At 45.0% G+C, this 23927-nt stretch overlaps 1 protein-coding gene across 5 annotated transcripts in view; it reads left to right on the forward strand.

Moving 5' to 3' along the window:
- The first annotated feature begins 594 nt into the window (after positions 1–594).
- BMAL2 (basic helix-loop-helix ARNT like 2) overlaps positions 595–23927 on the forward strand; it is a 102181-nt gene continuing 78848 nt past the window's right edge. Inside the window, exon 1 of one of the 5 annotated variants that reach the window (XM_081248994.1) lies at positions 595–824. In XM_081248994.1, the coding sequence (XP_081105120.1) occupies positions 794–824 (31 nt within the window). In that variant the 5' untranslated portion in view covers positions 595–793. Of the gene's footprint in view, positions 825–1436; positions 1507–5828; positions 5885–21924; positions 21981–23927 lie in introns of those variants that run through there. The other 4 variants (XM_081248993.1, XM_081248995.1, XM_081248996.1 and 1 more) reach the window with 4 other exon arrangements.

The raw sequence follows: 23927 nt of genomic DNA on the forward strand, positions 1-23927 counted from the left end.
TCTCCACTACCTCTACTAGACAAACTGTGACCAAGTAACCCTAGGGTCCCGTGGGCGGGGAGCGAACCAGCGTATTCGGCATACGATGAGGGGCTGTCAAGTGATCCGCAAAGGATCTTGCTTCTGGATTCACAACAACCGTTGCAGTATCCCAAAGCGCCTCCTCGGTGACACCCCTCTGTCATCGTACCCTCGTCTTTGCAGCTAAGCCCTTCCACGTCAGAAAAGAGAAGGGGCCGGAGAAGTCCCCCTTCCAGCTCCCCCCGGAACCCCCTCCCACGCACCCCTACGCCCCCGGCCCCGTAACCCCCGCCATGCAATGATCTGCGTCCATCCTTTACCTTTCCCCCCTCAAGGGAAACAACTCCAACCTCCGGAATGGGCAGACGACTGATCTGAAAGTGATCAGGGAAACCTGTTTTAAAGAGGCCGGTTTCCAGAAAGCCTCAAGGGGCTTTGTCGCGGGCCTCTACGCACTTTACCTCCCGCCGCAGGGGTCGGAGGGGCGGGGCGGGGACGCCGTGGCTCCGCCCTGCGCGCCGTCCCTTTCTCCCGCCCCCGGTCCGGCGGCGCCCAGACCCCCGCGGGCGGGCGAATCCCCGCCGCACGTTCCGCGGCTTCCGCTGGCCGCGCGCCCGGGGGCTGTAGTGGCGGCCGCCGCGGCACCGGGCAGAGCCCCGCGTGTGCCCGCGCCCTCACCCCCGGGACCGCCGCCTGGGCCGGCGCAGGGCGAGCCCGGGGCTCTCCATGCTGCCGGCCCCGGGGCTGCGGAGCCGGCCGGGTGGCTCCTGCGATGGCGGCGGAAGAGGAGGAGGCGGCGAGAGGTGAGGCTGCGGGCGCGTGGCTCCAGCTGCGGGAGCGGCGCCCGATGCCCTAGGGGCTCCCGGGTCGGGCTGGGGGGCGAGCGGCCGGCACGGCGACGCCAGGTGGGCGCACTTTGCGAGGGAGCTGTCCTCCGGCCCGGCATCACCTGCGATGGGCTCCGGGGCCAAGGTCGTCCCTTGCGGTACAGGTGCGGTGCGTTGCCCCGCGCATCCTCCCCGAGAGCGGGAGGCGGGGAGTGACGCCCGCGATTGCCGCCGGCTTTCGGACTGCCAGCAGCCCAGTTTCTTGGCCCCGGGCCGGACGTGTCGGCGAAGGTGAGCTGGCGAGGGACCATCCACCCTGTGATGGCGAGCAGCCTGCCCCCGCCCACCACTGGGCGTTCACTTCGCAGTCTGCAGGGACTGCTGTGCGGACTTCTTAGATTTCGTTTTTTCCCGTGTATAAACCAGTTGCCAGCAGCCATTAAAGGAGCTCGGCCTCTGCGAGCCCATCCCCTCTGAACTGGAAATACTCACTTCTGTTCCCTTCTTCAAAAACTGCCCAGCGGCAGACGAGCGCGGGGAGGCAGGGCTCCCCGCACTTCTTACTCTCGAAAACCACAGATTGCATCGCAACAGCTCTCTGTCAGCGAGAGGCGGCTCTTGTGCCACTACAGCTTTAGGAAAGCCATCAGTGGAATTGGTTTGTTTCGTTTTATATTTCTTTGGAGTTTTTGTGACGAGCTGGAAGCGTTGCTACGTCTTTTTCCTCTCTCTGGTATTCACTGGCGGTCTCTTTCGTATGACTACTCATAATTATGGGCTGATCATAAAATATTTGTTACTTAAGACGAACAGGAGGCAGGAAAAAAACATAGAAATAGCTAAAGGAAGACTGGCAGAGAGAAGTTCAGGGAAGCAGTTTATTAAATCTCCACTTTCCTTTTGGAATATTGTGATGAGTTTAGATTCTTCTCTGAAATGCAGCATCATGAGAAGAGGTGCTTTTGAAAAATCTAATACACTTGTGGGGATTTGGATCATGCGGAGATTTCTAAAATTCTGTCATGTGAATATTTGAAGTCTTTCTGGACGATATGAAGATGTGAGTAAGCACTGGTTTGAAAAGAGAAGGCAGTATGCATCGTTTTAAGCTCAGACATCCTCTCTGCTCTGGCTGTGACTGAACTGTGCCCCTTTACTCTGTCACCTGGGTTAAATTATTGCTATTTAGCCTTAGTTTCTTCATCTGTAAAATGGGATAATTATAGTATCTGTCTTATAGGATTGTGACGATTAAATGAGATGAATATATTTAAATACCTATAAAGTGCTTAGCTCAGTTCTTGGGAAATAGTAAGTATGCCGTAAATATTAGCTTAATATAGTTATTAATTTACAGCTTCAATTTGCTTTGTGAAAGTAATGAATCTCATTTAGTCTATTAAGAAAGTGTTGTTGCACACAAGCTGAAATTGGCCAAATTGAAAGAATATTTGGGCTTTTCTGAAAAAAAGAGATGTGAAAATATACCTACCAATTCAAAACAGGGCTTTCACCAGGTAAGTCTTATGACAAGTATTTGGACAAAGTTTACTGATATTTAGCTGAATACCAGATGTTAACTTGGGAGTGATCAACACTAATCTTTCTTAGGTAAGAGGAGCAAAGTTTCCACGGGGGCCCGGAAGGGCCAGCATTTATTGAGGTCCTATTATGTGCCAGGCATTTCATGAGGGAGACCTTCTGTGGCCTCACAGCAGCCCTGTGTTGTAGGAGATGTTATCTCCCTTTCATAGATGAGGTGAGAAAACTGAGGCTCTAGCCAGAAATGGACAAACCTGAAGTTAAAATCTGTGACTGCTGCCTGGGCTGCTCTCCTTTCTTTCCTGTCTGGCTGGATGGTTGATGAGCAGTGTGCTCACTTCCAGACACCCTCTTTATCTAAAGAGGAAGAAAAAGAATATTGTTACAAGTTCTCCCATTCCTGGAGAAAAAAACTAAAACAAAACAGAATTCTCTATGTCAGAATCCAGGGCCATGGTTTTTTTCCCTGGCACAAAATCCTTGCAGATTCCTTTTTCCTAGGCAATTTGACATTCAGGCCCTCACGGTAAAATAAAAATCTGGGAATTCCCTGGAGGTCTGGTGGTTAGGGCTCTGCCTTTCCCCTGCAGGGGCCACGGGTTCAATCCCTGGTCAGGGAACCGAGATCCTGCATGCTGTGCAGCGGGGCCAGAAAAAAAAAAAAAAAATCTAAGACTGGTGTATGGAGAAACCTCCCTATGGTTTGGTTCCACTGCTGAAAAAGCTGGGGGCCTGGTTTTGAAGATGGCCACCAAAACTCAGCTGGTACATAATTGCCTGCTCACTTGTTTTTGACAGGCTTATGGTAAACACCAAGATTAAGCAAGCTGTCGAGTGCCTGGGCGTCCTCCTGGTAACTGATTCCAGAATCCTTGGAGTTAGGAAGCAGGCAATCTTGGGGGAGCAGCACATTTCCCAGGACTGACTGCCAGACTTGCTCTTCAGTCTAGGCATCTGAGGCGCAGCTTTCTCACCTTCTTTCCCTCCACCCCCCATCTTTTACCGTCCCATGTTCTCACCTGTGATGTTATCAGACCCAACTCTTTCGAGGTGTAGTTATAGTGGCTTAAGTTCATTTTTGTGCACTTTTGCAGTTATAGTGGCCTAAGTTCATTTTTGTCATTCGTGACTTCAAAAGTCATGTCCTAATCAACTTTGCATAAACTCCTTTTCCTGGCCTAGATCCTTAGGCAGAGTTTCAGCCTGACGTGCATTACTCAGGATAAACCAGGATGGACTAAAATTACTTTTCACATGTTTTAGGGTAAGGAAAGAGAGAGGAACAGAGAGAAGGGGGAGGAGGAGTGAGGAGAGGAGGGATGGAGTAAGGAGAGAGGAGGAGAGAGAGGGAAGTAGCCGGGGAGAAAGGGTGTAAAGGGGAGGACAGGGGGAGGAGATGAGGGAGAACGAGGCGGAGGAGGGGATGGGCAAGTAAGAAAAGGAGCACTGGGGAAAGGGGGGAGGGCTGAGGAGGGATGGCGGTGAGGGGAGATGGGGGAGAGAAGGGAGGGAGGGTAGGGACTGCCACCCATCAAAGTTTTTTTTTTTTTTTTTTGCGGTACGCGGGCCTCTCACTGTCGTGGCCCCTCCCGTTGCGGAGCACAGGCTCCGGACGCGCAGGCTCAGCGGCCATGGCTCACGGGCCCAGCCGCTCCGCGGCATGTGGGATCTTCCCGGACCGGGGCACGAACCCGTGTCCCCAGCATCGGCAGGCGGACTCTCAACCACTGCGCCACCAGGGAAGCCCCGACCCATCAAAGTTTGACTCCGGGAAAAAAAAAAGGAATTTAATGTTTAAAATATATGGGAAAGCCAAAATATTCGTAAATACAGTGATTTCAGTGTATTTTTTTTCCTTGTGGAAAGGCTTCCTGGTTCTAAAAAGCATGATCTTTTTCTGTTCAGTGAACATTGATTAGAGCATCCTTTCGAAATGTCCTTTACATAATGTTCAGGACATCATCAACAAGGTGATCCTTTACATAATGTTCAGGGCATCATAAACAAGGTGATCCTTTACATAATGTTCAAGACATCATAAACAAGGTGATCCTTTACATAATGTTCAGGGCATCATAAACAAGGTGACCCTTTACATAATGTTCAGGGCATCATAAACAAGGTGACCCTTTACATAATGTTCAGGACATCATAAACAAGGTGATCCTTTACATAATGTTCAGGACATCATAAACAAGGTGATCCTTTACATAATGTTCAGGACATCATAAACAAGGTGATAACATTTCATTCTATAGCCCTGATTTCAGTTGCCCCATTGAGCTGAAGACCTCCAGTTTTCCACCACGACAGCTGAGTAACGCAGGTGCCTGGGATCTGGGTCAGCTTCAGCATCACCAGGGGCTCCGTGAGCCAGGTGCCCTGCAGGAGACAAGTGTACCTGAGCCATCTGCCTTTGCTTTGAGACAGTGATTTCTTGCTCTGGTTTTTTCAAGTCTGCTATATGGAGTGGCTCCCCCCAAATCTCAGCCCTTCTGTACCCCCTGCTTCACCCAATGCCTCTCTCCTTCTGGGTGGCAGGAGGCTCTGAGAACTTAGAAGAACCTACAATTTAAGCTCTTAGTGGAGCTGCGACCCCAGGTGAAAGATGTTCTCTGCAGTAGTGCGTAGTGTTTCTGGATAGTTACTGCTAATTTATGAAGCACTTGGCTGTACACGCTCCCCACCCAGTTTTCTTCTCTTACTCGGGTGAAGTCACATTTACTGGTCTCTGACACGTAGTGTTATATCACTTTAGGCTATAATATCTCCTTTACCCAGCCTCCAATTTTTAACCTTAAAATATTTTAAAACGAATTAAAATATTTAAATCAGTCCAGTTATATAATGTTAAAATTCTCATTTGAAAATACTTAAATGTTGGTTGGCATGATAAGAAATTTGTCATTTATCTAAGTAAATTACTGGTATTTCGTTTCTCTAGTCTTTAATCTTATGATTTAAATCTCTAGATAGTACCTTTACAGAGAGAGAAAAACAACGAAGACTGAAGGAAAAGGACATAGAGACTCATTCTTCCTCTCAACATGGTTTGCATGATAGGATACTTACAGTTGAGGGTCAAGATGATTGCTATAAAACAGCAATTTCCAATACATTCCAAATGTTTCACTTACAATATTTTATTAATATTTTTACTTAGGTAAGAAGTATGCTTTACTGTATATTCTGAGCCTATTACAGGGAAAGTAGAGAAACATCCATCGACTTTCTCTTCCAAAACATCTCCACTGTGTCTCCCTTACACGTACTAGACTCAGTTGTGTGCCTTTCCCCATACGGTTTAAACGGTCCCACGTCCAGGCCTCTGCTTAGGCTGTTCGCTGCTCCTGGACTGTCTTGCCCTCCCTCCAGATGGGCCTGTAGGAGTCTTGAAGGCCGAGCTCAGGAATCACTATGTTTCATCTGCCTGTGGAACAGAAGATGTGATGTAGGAAAATCAGCACAAGCTTTGGAGCCAGGCCATTGGGAGTGTGAGTGCGAGTTTGTATACTAGCTATGTGACCTCGGCCAAATTAGTTAACTTCTCTGAGCCCCAATTTCCTCATCTATAAAATGGGGGTTAAAAATTTACCTACCTTGGAGAGTTATGGTGAATTAAATGAGATGATTCCAAACTATGTAGTGAAATCTGATGTTCAACAAATGATTTTTCTTCTTCTCATGAACACTTCCCAGAACTTCCCCCATCCCTAGATGGAAATGATTCTCCCCTTCTATTTCCACACTGTAGATTTTGGTGTGCCTATGAGAACATAGGCAGGCAGGTGTGCCTGCTTGCCACGGAGTATGTATGCATCTTAGCTCCATCCTTGGGTGGCACATTCCTAGGAGAACAGGGTTGGTTCTTGATCATCTTTACAATCTTCAATTCCTTGTACCTGTGGAGTACCTAATCAAGTTTTATTGATTTTTTTTTTTTTTTTTTTGCGGTACGTGGGCCTCTCCTGTTGCGGAGCACAGGCTCTGGGTGTGCAGGCTTAGTGGCCATGGCTCACGGGCCCAGCCGCTCTGCGGCATGTGGGATCTTCCCGGAGTGGGGCACGAACCCGTGTCCCCTACATCGGCAGACGGACTCTCAACCACTGCGCCACCAGGGAAGCCCAAGTTTTATTGATTTTAAGTGAATATTGGTTTGAGGTACAGGCAGGGCTGGTTCATTCATAAAGTATCCATTCAGTACATACGTACTACTGTTCTAGGCAAACAGAGATAAAGAAATGGATAAAGCAAGCAAAACGGTTAAAGAGCTTATAAGATGTATTAGGTGAGGTGAAAAGCCTGATGTGTCATATAAGATAGACCTTAGCAAAATCTATAGTTTAACTGCTAGGAGTGAGCCTCCTCACCCAAAGTTGGGAAAAATTATATCTAGTTTGTGGGGGAGGGACTCAGAGAAGGGTTTTAGAGAAGAGGTCAAGTTTATTATTGATGACTAGATAACTCTTGTGGAGGCAGCCCAGAAGAGGGTCATCCAGGTCAGAGACTAGGTATGGATATGGAAAATTGTCAGTGATGTGCTTGGAAAAACTGCTGCTAAGATCCTTTGGGTCTGGCCAGGAAAAGTGGAAAAGGAAGAACTGACCCGTCGTTGTCTTGTTAGTGCCACTGAGGGCTTCCCCTCCCACGCCTATGATGCGGCAGGACAGTTAACACAGAAAGCCTGAGTTACAGGCTGGTGATTTGCCTTCTCTCCAAAAGGAAAGATCCATGCATCTTCTTTTTGGTCCCTGGCCAGCAAGAGAGCTTTTGTATCACCCTGAAAGGCTACTTGTGGCATATTTCTGATCAGAAAGAAAAAAATCAGAGGTCCTGGTTCTTGGCAGATGATTAGTTGTATGGTCTTAGCCTTCACTCCAAGTACACCTGGGACACTACTTTCTCTCATCCTCTTTTCCCTGAAAAAAAGTAGCTGCCTATATCTTTAAATCCATTTCACATTCTTTCTTCTGAAAAGCATCACTAGTGCTATTTCATTTATTCCCATTGCAGCCAGTTGAGAAGCAGGTTCCTGGACTTCCATCATCTGTTCAATGTAATGACCTGTGTTGTTCCACTGTCCCCGTCACTGATGTGCCCCTCCTATGGACAGGTGCTCCTGGCCTGCTGTGGGACAGGGCTGCACCAGGCTCTCAACCTTGACTTCCAAAACAAACAGTGAAGGTTTATAAACCAAAAGGAATCCATTGCCGTGCAAGTGAGAACATGTTTCTAATGTGAAAAGAGCACTCCTGGAAACACCTGTGTGTGGTACCATCAGAAGATGTTCTTATTTTGATTCAGACACCGTGCAGAGGGTCTCTGGCATAGAAGTTACTTGAAAGCAGAAGCTCTTATATATATCAAAATACCTCTGCATCTTTTTTTCTTAGGAGAGGAGAATATAGGGAGAAGAGGTTGTTGTTGAGCCTAGACGGTACCAAAGCCATATGTATTTTATAGAAATACAGATTGTAAAAGAGAGATCAGCATAGCATGAGCAGAACTGAAATTGAATGCTTTTCACAGCAGAGATCAATATATGTTTAAAGGCATAGAAGATAGTGAAGATTAGTAATTGTTCTGTCAAAATGTAGAGAATAGTTTTTACTGAAAAAGTTGAACGCAATCTCCGGCTCTACATTTGTCTTTCTTCCTAGCTCCCTGGTTGGAGTATTGGATTTCCTCTCTGAGTTACGTGGTACCCAAAGGTAGGCAGCGCTTACACTACCAGGGAGACAAACCATATTGCATTGTAGGGAGGCCGTCTCTTCTGGAATGAGTCATCCAGGCAACAGCACTGACCTAGAAAAGAGAGACCACACTCAATTTTCCAGGCATCCTGGGGCTAGTGGTTTCTTTAGGACAATTCTCTTTTCTTTACTTTTCAACTTGAGTTCAACTAGAGCTTTTGGCTTGTCAGTTCCTTTCAGCAGCGGTAACCGTTGCCACCTCTGGGACGTGGTCGCAAACCAAGCAGGCTGATCTTAGAAGGACGTTTGAATTCACACCTCAAATTTTAGAAGACATCTAGGCCGAATTCTTTATCAAAAGGTTTTAAAATAATTTTGTGTTAGCTATTTGTTTAGGAAGAGCCCAAAGGCAGCTTTAGATTCTGATCATCATTATAACTATGGTATGTTATCTGTAGATAATATTAAAGTCATAAATGTCATGTTGAATTTTATTACTTTTAAGACTCATATTGTGTTTCAGTTTTAGGACTTTAGCGTTTTCCTGTTGCAGTGGCAGTGCTTCTCCCCCCCACCCCCTTTTAAAGGGTCTTCTTCTTTCTAGAATAATCACCATTGGGTGAAGAGATACACAAATATTTTTGTGAACACTGACAAATTTTTTTTTCCCAAAGTTAACTGAAGGTGTCTTACTCTGTTGATACTTCAGATGTGAGGAACCATGATATCTTTTGTAGGTTCTGTATCGAATTTTGCATATCAAATCATACCTGACTTATTCATCATGATAATAGCCTATAGTGTGTTTCCTATGTACTCATAACCTGCAAGCGTTGTATTTTCCTGTATAACAATGATGTGGGGTAGCCCATCAAAATCTAAATATGTTTCTGTGAGTTTTGGAGAAGACTGCTGATACTGAAAATGCTGAACCCTGCATTCTTATGCATGAGGATCAATCAGGCCTGGACCAGGTCAGGGGAATTTTCTGTTTCCGTGTGGAACAAATTCTGAATGAACTGCTTTTGCTTGCTTTTGCCATCCCTGGATTAGGTTATAATGCCTCTGAAAGATTGGCCTTTTCTGCAACAGTCGTTGTCAGGGAAGCATTCTTAGGTGCTTATATCACTCTGATTATATTCTGCATCATAACTGCGTGGTTTCCCATGACTCCGATTTCCTTAGAGTCATCATGGGTGTTTCTCTTCCCCCTTTGCCCCATTTCAAAAGCTTAGCATGGATCATTCTCACTTTTTGGCTCTTCTAAAGAGTGAATAATTCTTAACCTTTATTGAGGATTTACTATGTGCTAGTTGTCTAAATGCTTGACATGGTATGATTCACGAATCTTCAGCAAATCTGTAAAGTTGGTACTATTACTGTTCCATGTTTCTGAGGAAGAAATTGAGACACAGAGATTTTAAGTACATTGCCCAAGGTAAAGTTTGCATAGTAAGTAGCAGAACCAGGATTTGAACCCAGGCAGACTGGCCTCCAGAGCTTTTATCCTTTTCTTCAAAGCCTGCTAGACCTCTGGATGAGGTGCCATTTCTGTGATGTTCTGATGTCTAAAACTGAACTTCTGTTGGGAGGGAGTGTGGAATACTGGCCTCCTTTTGGCTTTGGAAGAATGTGAGCTCTTTCACCTAATACTTGTGTGATCTTTGGCATGTGTACCAGTCAGGGCTCAACCAGAGGAGCTGAACCAGTAGGAGATATGTATATTAAGAGATTTATTACAAGGAATTGGCTTATGCAAATGTGGGAGCAAGCCAGGCAAGCCTGGAATTCGTAGGATGGGCCATCAGAAAAGACAGGCTGGAGCTCTCAGGCACAGACCAAAGCAGCTGTCCATAGGCAGAGTTTCTTCTTCAGGGAAGCCTCAGCTCTGTTTTTAGGGCCTTTCAACTGATTAAATCAGGCCCACCCATATCATCTAGGATAACCCCAGATAACCCTAGCCATACTCTAACCCCGACCCTAATCTAGGACAGTCACCCCTATTAATGTCAACTGATTATGGAGTTTAATCACATCTACAAAATACCTTCAACAGCAACACTTAGATTCGTATCTGACCGAGTGAATTGAGGACTGTAGCCAGCCAAGCTGACACGGCAAAAAGACTGTTGCAGCAAGTTACTTCATTCCTCTGAGGCTGTTTCCTCGTACGCGAAACCATCACCATAGGGCTGTTGTGCGGATTGTACGAAATAAGGTATGCAAAGGTCATGGTGCCTGGCATGTAAAGATTCAGTGCAAGATTATTTAATTGGTGGTGGTGGTGGAAGTGGGGATGCTGACAGCAGCAGCAGCTGTGATCTCGCCCAGCATAGTGACTTAATCCCCTTTTCTATGGCTCTCCTGACCAGGCTGGTTTACTGCAGTGAGCGCTGCCTAACTGATGTTCCTGCCGAAAATCTCTTCTCATCCGTTTTCTTCTCAAGGCTATATTGGAGAATTAAAGTAGCTCACTACTCTCCATCTTTTTTTTTTTTTTTTTGCGGTATGTGGGCCTCTCACCGTTGTGGCCTCTCCCGTTGCGGAGCACAGGCTCCGGACACGCAGGCCCAGCGGCCATGGCTCACGGGCCCAGCCGCTCCGCGGCATGTGGGATCTTCCCAGACCGGGGCACGAACCCGTTTCCCCTGCATCGGCAGGCGGACTGTCAACCACTGCGCCACCAGGGAAGCCCACTACTCTCCATCTTTGAAAAAAATGTCTTACTGCAATCCAGACCCACTGTGATTATAGCTTTCCTCAGTATATTACTGCAGTAGTGTAACTACCTCCCCCAAAAGCGCTACCCACCGCTTGCTTGCTAAAAGCTCATGGGAGGGAGGACTGCCTTCCCCAGTGGCATTGAGTGCTTTTGTTTTTGTTTTTGTTTTTGAATTTCTGTAGTGATTGAGAGTGGGACATGCATGAGAACTGTTTCTCCAAAAGAGGCTACTATATTTAAGTTCTGTTTCTTTTATTGAAACTGTGGTGTAACACACAGCTGGGCATCTTGTTTCACACTCTGAGCCTCAGTTTCCTCAACTGTAAGGTGAGTGAATTGGACAGGATAATGTCTTTTGTTCCCTTTCCCTCCTCTTAACCTTTTATTGCAAATTAAGAAAATCAGGTATATATTTTTAGGTTTTATATTTTATAGTAATTTTTATCTTTTTGAGCAAAAGTTGTTTGTTTTTTTCCAGATCAAAACAGATACTTAAAAGGCAGTACTCTTGACTATAGGTCAATCAAACAGTAGTTGAATCAAATAGTAAATAATTGAATCAAATAGTAAATAAAGAATTAGCCAAGAGAACCTTCCACTTCCCCACTCTATCAGATGAGAAACAACTTGTTAACAAATGAACGAACTTAGGAACTGTTAAATGTCTATAGGAATAACATCTTTGGCATTGAATGTCATACAGCAAGCGAGTGGGCTGTGAACCTTAACATTTAAGATCACGTTCCAGATTTTATTCACTGAAATGCGTAAATGATGCCTTTTCCCAATAATTTGTCCTTTTTTTCCATTTCACCGCACCACCAGCAGCACTCAAGCCTTTGGTTAATACCTGGTAGAATCCCAGGTATTACAGGAGGATCGATCAGATTTCCATTTCCATGAAGGAGCGGTCTCTGGTCACCATCATATTCTCAGCCCCTACAGCACAGTGTCTGCTTCATAGGAGCTTGATGAGTGTGTACTGATGGTACAATATGCAGGATGTCCCAGGGCCACAGCTGACAGGTTCCACTCACCAGGTGACTAGGCCAGTAGGGGACTTGGCTAGCTCTTTTCCTCCCATGCCCTTTCTACCTGTTGTGTTGTACCTGTTGTGCTGCAAACTGGGGAACTGTTTTTTTAGCTCATTCTAAGGTTTAGAAGCCATAAATTTCCTATCCTCCTCCTCCCATTCACACCCATACAATTGGTTTGTGTTCCACCCTGAGCACTGCGCCCTCATGACCAGATATGGAGGGCCTTAGCATATGCCATGCAGGAGATCCAGGGCACCTGCTTATTTTAAAGCCATTTTTAGTACCTAGTCAGATGGGAACGATGTAAGCAAGTCCACATGTTACCTCACACGTGCTCTGGAATAGAAATGCCTTTGCACAGAGCAAGCCTGGGAGATCCCTGGCCCCTCCATACTAGTAGCAGGGATGTGTCGTATAGGAAACCAGATTGCCCTCTGGCCCATTTTAAGCCAGGAGGCCCAACATAGTCCATGCAGCGAACACAGCTTAATCCCTGAGGCTCTCTGACACCTTTGCATTGTTCACTGTCCTACTCCCAGACTGCTTTCCCCACCCCAAAGTGGATCCTTTCTCCTATCTGCTGAGTGATTGAGTCCACTCTGACCATTCATATCTCTTCCCTAGTGTCAGCCTTTTGCTGACCTCTGTGACTCTGACTTGAGCTCTCACTTTGTGCTGTATTTGGTCACAGTGAATAATCCCCTGCTCTTCCCTCTTTGGCTTGTTGTTGTTGTTGTTCAACATGCCAGCCAGACATTTGGTTTGAAAATGTAAATGTCATGCTGGTCACTTTTGCAGATGGCGTATTTTAAGGAGGCTTAGTCAAGCTGGTAGACAGATTCTGAATCCAAAAAGATGTTGATAGGGTGATACCAAAGGAGATTAAACTTAACAACAAAAAAAGGGCCAGCACCTCAAGTGTAAAACAAAATGCAGATGTATGAAGTGGTAAAGATGTGACTTAACAGCAGCCCGTAGAAGAGACAGATTTGGGTTTACTCCAGAAAATCCCTACCTGGGAATCAGGAGACTTCCATAGCAGTCCCTCCTCCATCAATGCCTGGCCGTATGATAAAGGGCAAGGAACTTAATCAACTATGGAACTCTGTTTCTTTCTTGGAAGAAGAAGGAGCTATACTAGACCATCTCTAATGTCAGTTACAGTTCTAAAGTTACATGAATGAGTCAACAGTTTAAATTTTATTTATTTATTTATTTATTTTGCCTGCATTGGGTCTTTGTTTCTGTGCGAGGGCTTTCTCTAGTTGTGGCGAGCAGGGGCCACTCTTCATCGCGGTGCGTGGGCCTCTCACTGTCGCGGCCTCTCTTGTTGCGGAGCACGGGCTCCAGACGCGCAGGCTCAGTAGTTGTGGCTCACGGGCCCAGTTGCTCCGCGGCCTGTGGGATCTTCCCAGACCAGGGCTCGAACCCGTGTCCCCTGCATTGGCAGGCAGATTCTCAACCACTGCGCCACCAGGGAAGCCCGAATCAACAGTTTAAAGTGAAGGCCCGGGGCTTCCCAGGTGGCGCAGTGGTTGAGAATCTGCCTGCCAATGCAGGGGACACGGGTTCGAGCCCCGGTCTGGGAGGATCCCACATGCCGCGGAGCGGCTAGGCCCGTGAGCCACAACTACTGAGCCTGCGCGTCTGGAGCCCGTGCTCTGCAATAAGAGAGGCCACGACAGTGAGAGTCCCGCGCACCGCGATGAAGAGTGGCCCCCGCTTGCCACAACTAGAGATAGCCCTCGCACAGAAACGAAGACCCAACACAGCAAAAATAAATTAATTAATTAATAAACTCCTAACCCCAACATCTCCTTTAAAAAAAAAAAAAAAAAAAAGTGAAGGCCCAATGTATAACATAAAAGCTAATGCAGTCTTATACATAATGAAAGTATAATCAGAACATTATCATTCAAAGTTCTACTCTCCTCTCTGTGGAGGTGACAATTCTTGGATGTTGAGTTCTGATCACACCACACATCAAAGTATTTTTAGCCGAAATATGTTCAGAAGAGAGCAACCAGGCTAGTGACAAGGCAACTATGGGTAATGTTTGAAAGAATCACATGGTTTTGGCTTAGGGGAGAGAAGAATTTAGGACAAAAGTGTGGGATATTATGGTTGCCCACCAAAGTTTGAGGGGTTCTATACTATATACAAACTATCTGAGATGCCACCTCCTTCCTGAAGCCTTCATGGAGTGCTGTGACCCAGAGTTCTCCAGATACCTTCTGTTCCACCTTGTAGTGGGTTATTTCTATACTTATCTGACTGAACTCTTTGAGGGTGAATGCCATGTCGTACTTATTCTTGCATCCTCTCTAGCTTCTAATGCAGTGCCTTGCACAACAGTAAGTATGCAAGTACTTGCAACTGAATTGAAACTTATTAGACTTACCAGACATAGGGATGTTGGAAAGAAGTTACAGAGAGACTTTTTGGCTTTCCAAGAAGTAAACTTTTCAAATAATAAAAACATCTTAAAATTACATGGATTACTATGTAATCCATCGCACAACCCATTCATTAGAATGGATAAAGTTAAAAAGGCTGACAATGCCAATTGTTGGTGAGAATGGAGCAGCTGGAACTCTCAGACACTGCTCGTGGAAATGTGAAATGGCATAACCGCTTAGGGACACAGTTTGACAGTTTCCCCAAAATGTAAACATGTACCTACCTTGCAACCCATGTTCTATGTCTAAGTATTTACCCAAGATAAATGAAAACATTTGTCTAAGCAGAGACTGGTACATGAATATTTGAAGCAGCCTTATTTACAATAGCCAAAAATTGTAAATAAGCCAAATGGTCATCAACAAATGAATTCCGTGGATACACAAAACATGATACCCACCCAAGGGGAAACAAATTGGCAATAAAACCACACAACAACGTGGATGAATCTCAAAATCATTATGAGGGAAAGAGGCCAGCCTCAAGGGTATGTCATATGATTCTATTTATATAAAATCTAGAAAATGCAAACGTGGTTAAAAAACTAAAAGCAAGTCACTGTTTGCCTGGGATTGGGGTGGAGGGAAGGGCTTGGGGAAATATTTTCCTGTTTTTTTCCTGTCTTAATTTTATGGTGGTTTTTGATATGTAGAAATTTTAACTTTTTAATGTAATCATTTCTTTTGCGGTTTTAACCTTTGGCGTCGTACTTTGAAAGTCCTCCCTTTAAGTTTATGTAAATAGTCACCTATTTTTTTCTTTATACTTTTATGATTTTATTTTCCTACATTTAACTCATTCATCCAGCACAAATTTATTTTGGTAAATAGCGGGAAATAGAGATCTAATATCTTCCAAATAGGTAAGGAATTGACCTAATACTAGTTATTGAATAATCCGTCATTTCCTCAATTATTGAGTGTGGGTGGTGGGTCAGGGATTGTTTTAAGCTGGGAATACAAACATGGCCCCTGCCCTCAAGGAGCTGTGTCTGGTGAGAGAGACTGACTAGTGACAAGATAATTACAGTGACGTGGGATCAGCCCAATGATGTCATCAATTACAAGGTGCTACTGGATTACATAGAAGGGGCCCCAGTTAGGGGGCAGGTTTGGGGGGCAGTGGTCAGAGAGGGCTTCTTGTAGGAGATAACATGTCTTGACAAGTAAGTTTATGGTAACCTGATTTGGGAACAGGGCATTCCAGGCATAAGCACGCCTAGAGAAGCAGAGCCAGGGAGGAACGTGACATGACCGGGGACTGTCACTTAGTGCTTTGTGCCTGTTGCCTGGGTCACGAGTAAGAGAGCGGCATGCAGTGAGGCTCGTAGGGAGGCTGAAAACTTTGTATTTCATGTCATCTTAAATTCAGTGGGGGCTTCCCTGGTGGCGCAGTGGTTGAGAGTCCACCTGCCGATGCAGGGGACACGGGTTTGTGCCCCGGTCCAGGAAGATCCCATATGCCGCGGAGCGGCTGGGCCCGTGAGCCATGGCCGCTGAGCCGGCGCGTCCGGAGCCTGTGCTCCGCAGCGGGAGAGGCCACAACAGTGAGAGGCACGCGAACCGCAAAAAAAAAAAAAAAAAAAAAAAAAAAAAAATTCAGCGGGGAGCTGTACACCTGAAACTAACAACATGGGAAGTCAACTATACTTCAATTTAAAAAAAATTCAGTGGGGAGCCACAGTTGAATTTTGAGCAGTGAAATGCAATAGTCAGAGCGCTTGTGCAATGATCATACTGCTGGTGGTCTGCATATTGAGTAGTGTACTGCTTTTTTTCACAGCAACGATCACAGTTTTGAATTATGTGTTTGGTTATTGATGAATGTCTCACATTACCTTCTTCAGAAGCGGCGGGAGAAATTTCTTGTTTACTAATTACATGAGGATTTTCATGCGGAGATCTGAATTATCTGATACTATACTTCTGGTTTAATCTAGCTCTGTAGCTGCCCCTTAATTTTACTCGGACCTCAGTCATCTTTAACAGTTACATCATCATTCAATCTGACCGTTTGTGTGAGGGTAGAGAGAGGTGCACGTCGGTATCCGTTTAGATCTTTTGCGTGGCCATAAGCCCATTTTACCCAATTCAGGTAAGTAATTAATGTCCTACCTACTGTCCAGCAAAACTTCATAGATACCAAGAGGCTTCAACATTTATCTCATTTTTTTTCTTATCAAAGCTCTGCAAGGGAACTCTAGTCTGTATCATAACCTCTGTTTTACAGATGAGGACTCCACAGAGAGGGTAAACCACTCACCTGGAGCCACACAGTGAGGTGGGGAAGCTTGCACAGAAGTGCCCTTGGCTGTGCCTGGTTCGCCTCATGGCCGTTCAGTCCCACGGTCGGTGAGGTGATGGGCTGCTCACGTGTGGGAACCAGTGTTACTGCAATGGGGTCTGAACTTGAGCTGGGCTCCATGAAGGCCATACAGTCAGGAGGTTCTTCCCTTAGGAGAATCCTCAGAAATCAGTACAGGTTGTCAGGTTACTTCATCACTCCCCATGAAGAAGCAGTGCTTTTGGCAGACTGTGGCTATTCCCTGCCGCAGACAACAGCCTTTTATGGACTCTGTGGTGTCACAGTTCTTTCCAAAGCATTAAACATGGTACCTGATGGGTGCTTTCAATCGGTTACCCAGCGTGGCTGCCACTTCCAGAAATCAGAACAGTTACCTGCGCTCCCTGCCTCCTCAACAAAGGGAATCCTCTATAGGCAGGTAACGCCTGTGGAAAATTTCTTCTTGACTCTTCCTTAAATACTTTGCCAACAGACCTCTCTTTCACACACAGTTTAGGACAAGGGTCAGTCTGGACTCTTGTGCATTTGATTAGAAACTCCCTGTCACTTATCTTTAAGAAAACATTAAGATGTGCCATGAAAGTGGCTCAGTATGTTCTCATGTCTTCAGCAACAACAAGTTCATGGGGTCAGCAGTCTGTATTTGCTCTTTGGGTTTAAAAAACAATATATAAGAAGGACCGCATACATGACTCTTCAAATAGTGGTATAAATGTATCCTTTCAAAGAAATGCCCAAGGCTTGTGCATAACACAAAACTTTGGGGGGAATATTTTTTTTTCTAAATTAAAAAAAAATAGTATGTGTTAGTTGTAGAAATTTTGAAAATTTTTATTTTCAAATAATTTTAAATTAAGGAAAATAAATGTGTTCACCTAAATGCATTCACCATGTTCTTTATTTTCTGTATTCTGATGCTTTGACATGTGGGACCCTGCTGATTCGGGAGGGACCGCCCCTCCCAGGATCAGCCCATTGAGAGTAAAGCCCTGTGAGTGCGCTTGTCAAATACCACACCAGCCAATCCAGAGCCCACATCCCAGCCACCTCCTTTATTGGGATCTCACACTCTGGGCTACTGTCTACCTGTCCTAATTGCCCCTGGGCCAGATACCAGACAACGAGGGACAGCCCCGATGCCCCACAGGCTGCTGAAATCATTCAAACTAGCCCAAACTAAACCTGCTCAGCCTGTCTTGCCCATTCCTTCCCACGGAAACCACAGTAGAGACTCTTACCCACAGATGGCCCTCTCCCTCTGCCTCCTGACTGGCCCTGGTGCTTTCCCTTGTGGCCTCATGTGGCCTGGCATGCCCCCTCCTCCTGGGAACCGTGTGTAGCAGTCTACCTTTTTGTTGGCAGTTGTCTCCTGACCTGTTGGCCTTAGTGTACCTTAAATCTTCTATTAATATACTGTATTTTTAAACAATAAAGAAACAAAAAACCTACAAAATTTAATGTTTCATATAGCATTTACTCTTTCATAAATAATTGGAAAACATTGTATTTAAAAGCTGCAGAGTGGTCCATCACATGGTTGCAGCCTAGTTTTTTAGTTGTTCCCTTGTTTGTTGATACCTTTAGGTTGTTTTTAGGTTTACACTGTTGAAATATTTTAATTCATTTCTATGTACAAAAGCCTTTCTGTACATCTTTAATATTTCTAGGATAAACTCAAAGAAATAGAATTTCTGGGTCAAAGGATATAAGTATCTTTGTGTCCCTTGATACAGTTTTCCAAATTGCATTTTAGAAAGGTTTTCATTCCCACCAGCAGTATATGAAACTGTGAGAGTGTCTCTCTTCTCACCTCTTCCACGTCTTCAAGACTCCTTTGTGGGTACAATAATTTATTAGGTTAAGTCAGTTTGATAGGGGGAAAAAAGTTTCTTTTCTCACGTCAGTAATTCTCAGGTGATCTGTAATGTGGTCAACCTAAATTTGAAGGAATGACCATAGTGGGACTGTGGAAGCTAATCACTCTCTCCTGTATTTTAGAACTAGGAAGTGAGGTTGGCGTTTATTTGAGCTTCACTGCCTTTTCCAGACGTTATTCCCCTCTGTCACTTAATGACAGGCATGCCTTGGAGATACTGCTGGTTTGCTTCCAGACCACTGCCATAAAGCTAATATTACATTAAAGTGCGTCACAGGAATTTTTTGGTTTCCCAGTGCATATAAAAGTTATGTCTAGGGCTTCCCTGGTGGCGCAGTGGTTGGGAGTCCGCCTGCCGATGCAGGGGACACGGGTTCGAGCCCTGGTCCGGGAGGATCCCACGTGCCGCAGAGCGGCTGGGCCCGTGAGCCATGGCCACTGAGCCTGCGCGTCCGGAGCCTGTGCTCCGCAGTGGGAGAGGCCACAACAGTGAGAGGCCCGCATACTGCAAAAAAAAAAAAGTTATGTCTATACTATACTATAATCTGTGCAATAGCAGTATGTCTAAAAAATGTACATACCTTAATTTTGAAATACTTTATTGCTAAAAAGATGCTAACCATCATCTGAGCCTTCAGTGAGTCATAATCTTTTTGCAATAGCAACATCAAAGATCACTGATCACAGAGCACTGGAACAAATATAATAATAATGAAAAAGTTTGAAATATGGCGAGAATTACCACAGTGTGATGCAGGGACATGAAGTGAGCTGTTGGGAAAATGGTGTCAATAGACTTGCACTATGCAGGGTTGTCACAAACCTTCAATTTGTAAAAAACACAGTATCTGCAAAGTGCAGTAAAACGAGGTGTGCCTGTACCTTCATTTAGGTTTTCTGTTTATTCACCCCTCTTCTATCCTTATTTTAATCATCTACCCACCTCCAGGATGCTGCCCCTTGTGTTCTTAGACATTTTCCTCTCCTGCCCAACCCCTAATGTCATCCTGGATGACTTTGGTCTTTCTTCTCTTCTCCAGCATACCCCATCGTCACTGCACTGCAGTGCCCGCCTTGGACACCTCTTACTTGGCCCTTGAATCAGCTGCAGATGTTTTACCTCTGAATCCCCAAGTCTGAACTTCTCCCTGCTGACCATGGTCTTGTATTTTTATGACTCTCCCACTTACACAAACATTCCAGCCACCTGCCTGTTCTTTCAGCTCCTTTTTGGTGTCTCTTGCTTTCCTACCAGCCTGTACTCTGTGATGCACTATTTTACTACAGTTGTCCCTTGAACAATAGCGGGGATTGTGGTGCCCTACCCTCCATGCAGTCAAAAATCCTTGTATAGCTTTACAAGCTCTCTGTATCCATGGTTCCACATCCACAGATTCAACCAACTGCCAACTGTGTAGTACCCTAGTATGTATTTAGTGAAAGAAATCCTTGTATAAGTGGACCTGTGCAGTTCAAACCTGTATTGTTCAACGGTCAATTGTAGGATGTTGTAGGCATCATTTATTCATTTGTTCTTTTGACTTTCTGCATACTTCCCTGGCTAGTGACTGGCCTTGGGCAAGTAAAGCCACCTATTTTCTCTGCTTTGGTTCTCCAGCTTTTAGACATTTTGCTACGTTTGAAGTCAAGGCCAAGAGTATAAAATTTCCTCCTTTCAGCCTACGCAGGAGAGGTGGATCCTTCTGATCTGAGATATGTAGTGGTTGATCCTTAGGTGGGACCCTGATCCCCATGTGGAAGGGTCTTTGGCTTTCCCTGCTCATGCTTGGCAGCAAAGCCTTATTTTCCCAGCCAAGCCGGAAAGGGTTCAGTGAACAGCTCTGAGTACAATCTTCATTACAGAAATAAATAGGAACCCAGGTAAGAAGTGAGCCATTCAGGTTGGACAAAGGTGGAATGCATTAGGATAAGAGTTGTAGCTTGTGGGCTTCCCTGGTGGCGCAGTGGTTGAGAGTCCGCCTGCCGATGCAGGGGACACGGGTTCGTGCCCCGGTCCGGGAAGATCCCACATGCCGCGGAGCGGCTGGGCCCGTGAGCCATGGCCGCTGAGCCTGCGCGTCCAGAGCCTGCGCTCCGCAACGGGAGAGGCCACGACAGTGAGAGGCCCGCGTACCGCAAAAAAAAAAAAAAAAAGTTGTAGCTTATGATGGGAAGACCGGTTCCTAGAAGAGAGAACAAATGTGCCCTCTGCCTTAGTGCTGATTGGCCAAGAAACAAAGGGGGCTGAAATGCAGTGCTAGGTAACTTCACCAGCTCCCTGCTACCTGGAAATCAAGCTCAGACTCCTCAGTAGGACATCCAGGGCCCTCCACCAACTAGCTCAGTCTATGTTTCCAGCTTGATTTCCTAATGTTTCACACTGTATGCAGCCATACAGATCTACTTGCTATTCCCTAATACTTCATATATATTCTTTTTTCTTTCTGAACTGTAGGTATGTCTTACAAAAGTAAGACATGACACTCGTAAAATTTTAGAACAATACAGAAAAGGAAAAAGGAAAAAAAGCTTTAATTGGCCACTCAGACAGAACACTTGGAAACATTTCACTGTGTTTCTTTCTAGATTTTTTTCCCCCTGAAAATACATTATCCTAGTTTCTTGATATTATGTAGTCTCTGTGTCTTTCATCCTGCTTTTTAAACTAAATATTACATAAACATTTTCCATATTTATAAAACCCATAAACATTATTTTATTTTTTGTCAACAACAGAAATTTATTTCTCATGGTCCTGCAGGCTGGAAGTCTGAGATCAGGGTTTCAGTGTGGTTGGGTTCTGGAGAGAGTGCTCTGATGGTGCAGCTGGCCAGCTTCTTGGTGTAGCCTCATGTGGCAGAAAGACAGCCAGCTCTCTGGCCTCTTCTGATAAGGGCACTAATCCCATTCTTGAGGACTCCACTCTCAGGATCTAATTACCTCCCAAAGGCCCCACCTCCAAACAGAATCACATTGGGGATTAGATTTTATATGAATTTTGTGGGACGCATTCACTCCATAACAGCATCCAAATTGGGTGCTAAGAAAAAATTAAAATTATGTCCTCTTATTTCTGCCTCACACTGCCTGTTAACAAACCAAGTAGGGAGTGCCCATCACCTGAGAAGGAGCCTGCTCCTCAGAGCCTTGTGTGAGGTGGCACAGCAGGAAAGGAGAGATGGGAGAGCAGCTTGCTGCTGAGAGTCTCTGAGTGATGGAGATCAAAGCCTTCCCTTTGGGAAGCCTGTCAAATAGCTGAAGCTGTGACTCTCCAACTTCACAAATGATGATATATGTAACAAGTTTCTACTGAAGAGCTGTAAGGGTTGGAAAAAAAAATGTTTATGGAAAGGGGCCAGACAGACTCCCAGGCAGAAGGGCAACGTGGGTATCAACCAAGAGTAAAGCACTTTCAACCTCTCTGGTCCACAGGTCAGGTTGAAATTCCAGACCCTCTGTGTGGAGAAAAGGGAACCCTCCTACACTGTCGGCGGGAATGTAAGTTGGTACAACCATTATGGAGAACAGTATGGAGGTTCCTCAGAAAACTAAAAACAGAATTACCATATGATACAGCAATCCCACTCCTGGGAATATACCCAGACAAAACTGTAATTCAAAAAGATACATGCACCCCTCTGTTCGTAGCAGCACTGTTCACAATAGCCAAAACATGAAAATGACCTAAATGTCCATTGACAGGTGAATGGATAAAGAAGATGTGGTACATATATGCAATGGAATACTACTCAGCCATAAAAAAGAACAAAATAATGCCATTTGCAGCAACATGGATGCAACTAGAGATTATCATACAAATTTAAGTAAGTCAGAAAGAGAAAGGCAAATATATGATATCACTTATATGTGGAATCTAAAATATGGCACAAATGAACACATCTCCAAAACAGAAACAGCCTCATGGACATAGAGAACAAACTTGTGGTTGCCAGGGAAGAGGAGGGGATGGAGAGGGGTGGACTGGGAGTTTGGGGTTGGTGGATGCAAACTATTACATTTACAATGGATAAAAAACAAGGTCCTAATGTACAGCACAGGGAGCTGTACACAATACCTGTGATAAACCGTAATGGACAAGAATATTAAAAAAGAATGTCTCTGTGTACAACTGAGTCGCTTTGCTGTACAGCAGAGATTGCCACAGCATTGTAAATCAACTATACGTCATTAAAAGTTTTTATATTTCAAAAAAAAAGGAAAAGAGTGCATGTGAATTAAACATACATAAATAAGACCAAAATTAAAATAAAATTCCAGACCCTCTGACTTTAGATTAAATAACAGGGCAAATACCAAGTAGAGCGTTCTTCAAATGCAGCAACTGGACGGTGCTACAAGAAAATAATAAGCACTTCCTAGAATATAACTTCTATCAGCCCCTGAAACTTCTTCCTCCAAACCACACCCACTCGCCAAAGGTGTTGCACTTTTCAACAAACAGAAGAGGGAGGTACCAGTGACGCAGGCTGCTATCATAGGGAGAAACGTTAAATGTCATTTTTTTGACATGTAAAAACAGGATGCTAATTTATTAGTGAATGCAAAGTGTCTCCCTCATAAGACTTTGTCTGGGTGTCCTTGTGGTTTCCTTCATTTTCTCCCTGTAGATAGACCCACGTAAAAATCTTGCCTTTGAATCAACGTTCAGATTCTCCTCTTCCACGGTGACTGAGGCTGAGATGGTGGAAGAACCAGGTTATCACAGGTGCAATTCTTCCAGAATAGGAAGGCATGCACTGGAGTCTGAAATTGAGTACCCTTCAAAAAGAGTAGGGATGTTTGAAGTGTGAAGATTCTGTTGACAAGTCCTGTTGAAGAGAATGGATGGAAATTTGGAAAATTACCTAATTAGGCTCTTGTATCTCAACACCCACTATGAGCCCCCATTTTGAGCAAGATATTCTGCTGGCTTCAGTTAAGACCAGTCTGGCTAAATATCTGCTTTTCTTCAGGGTTTGCTTGGCTGTTTGGATTGAAACTCAGGAAAGGTGGTCATGCGGGACGCACTTGCCTGCCTTCTCCAAGTGTAGTAAGGATTCATGGATAAATAAATCTTGATGGACTTGCATGAAATATCAATGAATCCTTTTTTTTATACATTTTTGAAATAAATTTATTTTATTTATTTATTTTTGGCTGCAATGGGTCTTCTTTGCTGTGCATGGGCTTTCTCTAGTTGCGGCGAGCAGGGGCTACTCTTCATTGTGGTGTGCAGCTTCTCATTGCAGTGGCTTCTCTTGTTAAGGAGCTCGGGTTCTAGGCGCATGGGCTACAGTAGTTGTGGCATGCAGGATCAGAGGTTGTGGCTCATGGGCTCTAGAGCACAGGCTCGGTAGTTGTGGTGCATAGGCTTCGTTGCTCCACGGAATGTGGGATCTTCTTGGACCAGGGATCGAACCCTTGTCTCCTCCATTGGCAGGCGGA

This window comes from Mesoplodon bidens (assembly GCF_964165515.1).
Source record: "Mesoplodon bidens genome assembly, chromosome: 11".
Lineage (NCBI taxonomy): Eukaryota > Metazoa > Chordata > Mammalia > Artiodactyla > Ziphiidae > Mesoplodon > Mesoplodon bidens.